Source organism: Corvus brachyrhynchos, unplaced genomic scaffold (genome assembly GCF_000691975.1).
Source record: "Corvus brachyrhynchos isolate BGI_N302 unplaced genomic scaffold, ASM69197v1 scaffold305, whole genome shotgun sequence".
NCBI lineage: Eukaryota > Metazoa > Chordata > Aves > Passeriformes > Corvidae > Corvus > Corvus brachyrhynchos.
Window position 1 is genome coordinate 1,626,401 of NW_008239284.1, and position 4,394 is coordinate 1,630,794.

Sequence of the window (4,394 nt, forward strand, 5' to 3'; positions counted from 1 at the left end):
CCCCCAAAGCGCGGGCACAACACCAATCCCCGATGATGGGGGGGGGACGCCCTCGGATCAGGCCCCCCCCCATCGTGGCTCTGCATGCCACCACGAAGCTGGAGCTGCCACATCGCTCACAGCCGTGAGGTCCTCGTGGGGAAAGGCCATCTCTCAGGGCCACCCCAAAAGGTTTGTCCCCCTCACAGGGAACAGCCAGCCCGTGCTGGTACCCTGTGGATGTCACCCCAGCTGGGCAGCCGCAGCACCCTGGTGATCACCAGCAGTGCTGATGGGGAGGGGGCAGGAGCACCCCAAGACCCCTCTGGATTGTGGGGGCTGACAGTGAGAGGGATCCCAGCAGAGACCTGGCACACTCATTCCACGGATGACCCCAAAGCAGGAGCTCCCCCCTCACCCCCTCCCAGGAGCTCCAGCAGCAGCCGGAGGAACACCGGATGCTGAAACCCCAAATGTGGGGTGTGGCAAGAAAGGCCACGGGGTTTTCCCAGCGATGTCCCCTCTGCAAGATTTGAACCCTGTAAGCCCAAATTTTGGCCATGAAAGGCCACAGCAGGCTCAACCAGCCCCATGCAGGGGACACTCACCCTGTACCAGCATCCCCAGGACACCCCCATCACTGTGACCCCATGGGGAGTCCTTCCGAGCACCCCAAAACCTTCCTGTGCCTGTGAGGCAGCCGAGCTTTTGCAGAAGGAGGAAATGATGTTTCCTGCAAGTTTGCAGGTGGCCACAAAAGTTTTAACCCCATCCGGCCCTGCGCAGTGGGGGCTGAACCCTCCTCCTGCAGCATTTTCCACCAAAACCTTTGTTTTTTAATCCAGTTCAGAGCAAAATGCTGTGGGAAGGCAGGGGAGGGAGATCCCTGGGACCATCAGCAGCTGGTCCTAAAGACATCAGCATGGGGATCTTCCAGGAGACCCAAAATTAAGCCTAAAAGCGCCAAAATTCAGCCAGGTGGAGCCTCCCTTTGGAAATCTGGGGAAATTTCCAAGGCTGGGGTCCAGCTGGCCCCATCCTGGGACACTGCTCACAATCCCAGGGGTGCTGTGGCAGGACCCAGGCTCTGAGGCCCGTCCTGGCACATTTGCAGGCAGACAATTAAGGCAGTTCGTTACTGTGTAATTAGTGGCACGCAGAGGACAGCTTGACGAGCTAATGAAACCGCAGCACAGGGCCTGGGGTGGCTGCTCTCAGCCAGAGAGTGCTGCGGTGATTTTGGGGTGCTGCTGCCTCAGGGATGGTGGTGATGAGGTGTAAACCTATCCATGGCACCCACATGCTCCAGGAAAAGTCCTCTAACCCACTCCCAAGCCTCAGATCTGCAAATTCCCTGGGTGTTTGTGAGGTTTGGGGTTATTTTCCAGCAGCACCTGGCATCAAGGGCATTGTCCTTGCACCTGCCTTGCTCCCAACCCTGCCTGCATCCTTGGGGCATTCCAGGCAGGAGCAAAGCCCAAAGCATCCCTTAGGGTCTTGCAAACCTCCTGGGGGGATGGGGTTTACATGAGGTTTTTCCCCACACACCGAGGGGGTAACTCCATTCTCCACACCTGGAGATGATCCACAGCTTCTCCTGCCGCCGGGAAGGACGGGGCTGCCTGTGGGATGCTTTGGGCTCTGAGCTAATGAAACCAAAGAGGGATTTTGGCTTTAGCTCCTCCCTGAGCTGGGATGTTTCCAGCACGACGTCCTCACTCACATCCCAGAGATCTCCCCCCGCAAAGTGCCTCCCATCCCACCTTGAGCCCTGCAGGATCCCAGAGCGATGGGGAGCCCCAAACAGCACCCCCAGCATTCCCAGAAGGAGAGTGCTGGGTGAAAGCAGCCTGTGCTGCTGTTTTATCCCTTTATCTTGGCATAAAGGGTTAAAACATTCCCTACCCATTTCTGGTGGTTCTTTAAAGAGATTTTGCATCTCTTGAAGGAGGCCATGCCTCACCCACACACCATTTCTGAGCAGCGGTCCCACGTGCACAGCCCACAGCAGCCACAGTCTGCAGGAACCACTTCCAGACCCAGCCACATTTATGGCTTTCCCAGAAAGTCCCTCTGCTGATGGTCACGGAATGGCAAGAGTGAAAAATCTCGGATTTTTTTCACCCCCTCTAAGTGATTTTCTCACTGTTATGGGAGCACAGAAAAGCTTGAAAAATGATGTGGCTCTGTGCTCAGCAGCCACAAAGCAAACACAAACAACCCCAAATGTGTGTGCATAAATACATCCACATATTTTAATTTTCCTCTTTGAAAGCTAGGATTTTTGCAACAGGGCAACTGCAAGAAGAGCTAAAAAGAAATGTAAAGGCCTCAGCTAGAAAACTCTGACCTCTGCTGTGCCACAGCCCCTCAGCCCCTCTCCTGCCCCACAAATCTCAGCCAGGGCTGTCCCAAATTGTGAAGGGAGGGATGCTCCCAGCAGCGATGAGGGCTGCCAGGTCTCTGCCTGTCCCTGCCCTCAGCTCCAAACCCCTGATCCTTTCCGGGGGCAGCGATCCCATCCCCATCCTGCTCCCTGCCCCCTGGGAAAGGCGGAGGTGCGAGGCTGAGCCCGCTCAGCTCGTTACACGTGTGCAGCAGGGAGGCAGCAGCAATCAAGGCCAGCACGAAGCCATCGTGGCTCCTGGGTTTATCAGCGGTGACAGCGGAGGAGACAGGAGCATCCTCCGCCCCAGGGCTCGCTCGGTGACAGGGAGGGGGGGGACAGCACTGCTGTCACTCTGCCTTCACTGCCTTGTCAACCCTGGGCACAGCAGGCGGGGCTGGGGGGGCTCTAAACCCCACACCTCCATCCCCACAACCCCTGAGGGACGGGAAATAACCCCCCTTCCCTGTGCCCCCAAAATCACTTGCCTGCGAGGGGTTAAAGCCCCTCTGCACATCTGGGATGCTGAGGGAGCTTAATCCCCGTCCCAAGCAAAGGATGGATATTTTGAGTCTCGTTTAAGGAGGTTTGAAGGAGGCCAGAACGGCCTCGGGCTGGAACTTGGCAAGGGGCGTCTGCGCTCAAGGAGGGAGGAATTCGTGGTGTATAAACCCTTTTTTAAAGCCCACAGAGTCCCGTTTTTATAGGCATGAAAGAGGGCAGAGAAGCGGAAACGCTGCGTTCTGAGTTTGCATTATTTCCTACCAGAACAAGAGAGGCACCATCGCAGCGAGGAAGACCCTGACAAACCTCCCTGGTCCTCTGGAAGCACATGCCTGTCACCATCACTGCGACGCCCACGTGTCACCTCAATTCCAGCGGCTGGAGGGGCCATGTCCCCCCCAGATCCCCCATGGAAAGGCACCAAAACCCCGTGGAAATGTCATTTTCCCATCACTTGCACTGAAGCAAAGCCCCACAGCAGGACAGGGAGCTCCTCTTTCCTACCTCCCCCTGGCACAGGAACCCTCCTGTCCTCGCTGGGGACACTCTGGGTGCATCCCCAGGGCTGAACTCCAGCACAGCAGCACAGCCAGGGTTGGATGGCCATAATTCCCGTGAAGGACAGCCCTAATCCCTGTCTGGAGAGCGCTGCCGCTGTCACCGCACCACAGCCGGTGGCACCGAGATCCCTTCTTAGCACAGGGCAGCGAGAGGCGGCGGGGACACGGCAGGGCAGGTGGCCGAGGAGATTGTGCTGGGGTGAACCAGCCACAGCTTCTCTGGGTAGCCTCTGCCAGGGCTTCACCACCCTCACAGGGAAGAATTTCTCCCCAATATCCCATCTAATCCTGCCATTTGTCAGTTTGAAGCCATCGCCCGCATCCTGTCACTCCAGGCCCTTGTCCCAAGTCCCTCTGCAGCTCTCCTGGAGCCCCTCTAGGCACTGGAAAGTACTCTAAGAGCTCCCTGAAGCTTTCTCTTCCCCAGGCTGAAGAGCCCCAGCTCTCCCAGCCTGTACAGAAACTGCCGTGCTTTCCGGCAGCCCTTGAACTTTAAGAACCGATTTCAGCCCTGCCCTGAAGGTACCGAAAGGCTGCGGCTGAGCACGGGACACCCACGACACCCGCGGGCACCCGCCGGCTGCCAGGAACACGGCTGCCCTTGAAATAAAACACGGAACTGAAGCTGAACGCTGCTGCCCCGGCGACTTCCTCGGAGGAGCCGCCGGCAGCCACCCGGCCCCGCAGCCTCCGCCGAGCCCCGGCCGTGCCTCCGAGCCGCCTCCGCAGCCCCTGACGAAACTCTCCCGGAATCCTCCGGCCCCGGCGGGGAGGAGGCACCGCCAGGAGAAAAGTTATGACAAGTTTCCTCGGGGCCACGAAGGCTGCGATGGCGTGGGGAGGGCACGCCTCGGCCAGGAGCGGCGTGTCCCGCATCCTTCCCGGGGTGTCTCGCATCCTTCCCGGCGTGTCCTGCATCCCTCCTGGCGTGTTCCGCATCCCTCCCGGCGTGTTCCGCATCCCTC

At 58.6% G+C, this 4,394-nt stretch overlaps 1 protein-coding gene across 1 annotated transcript in view; it reads right to left on the reverse strand.

Annotated features, from left to right (window-relative positions):
• Nucleotides 1-4,389, reverse strand: part of AKNA (AT-hook transcription factor) — a gene marked incomplete at its 3' end in the record, with an annotated part of 12,560 nt that extends 8,171 nt beyond the window's left edge. Inside the window, exon 1 of the mRNA XM_017740288.1 lies at nucleotides 3,956-4,389. Coding sequence (XP_017595777.1) covers nucleotides 3,956-4,389 — 434 coding nt within the window. The remainder of the gene's footprint in view (nucleotides 1-3,955) is intronic.
• Nucleotides 4,390-4,394: the final 5 nt, after the last annotated feature.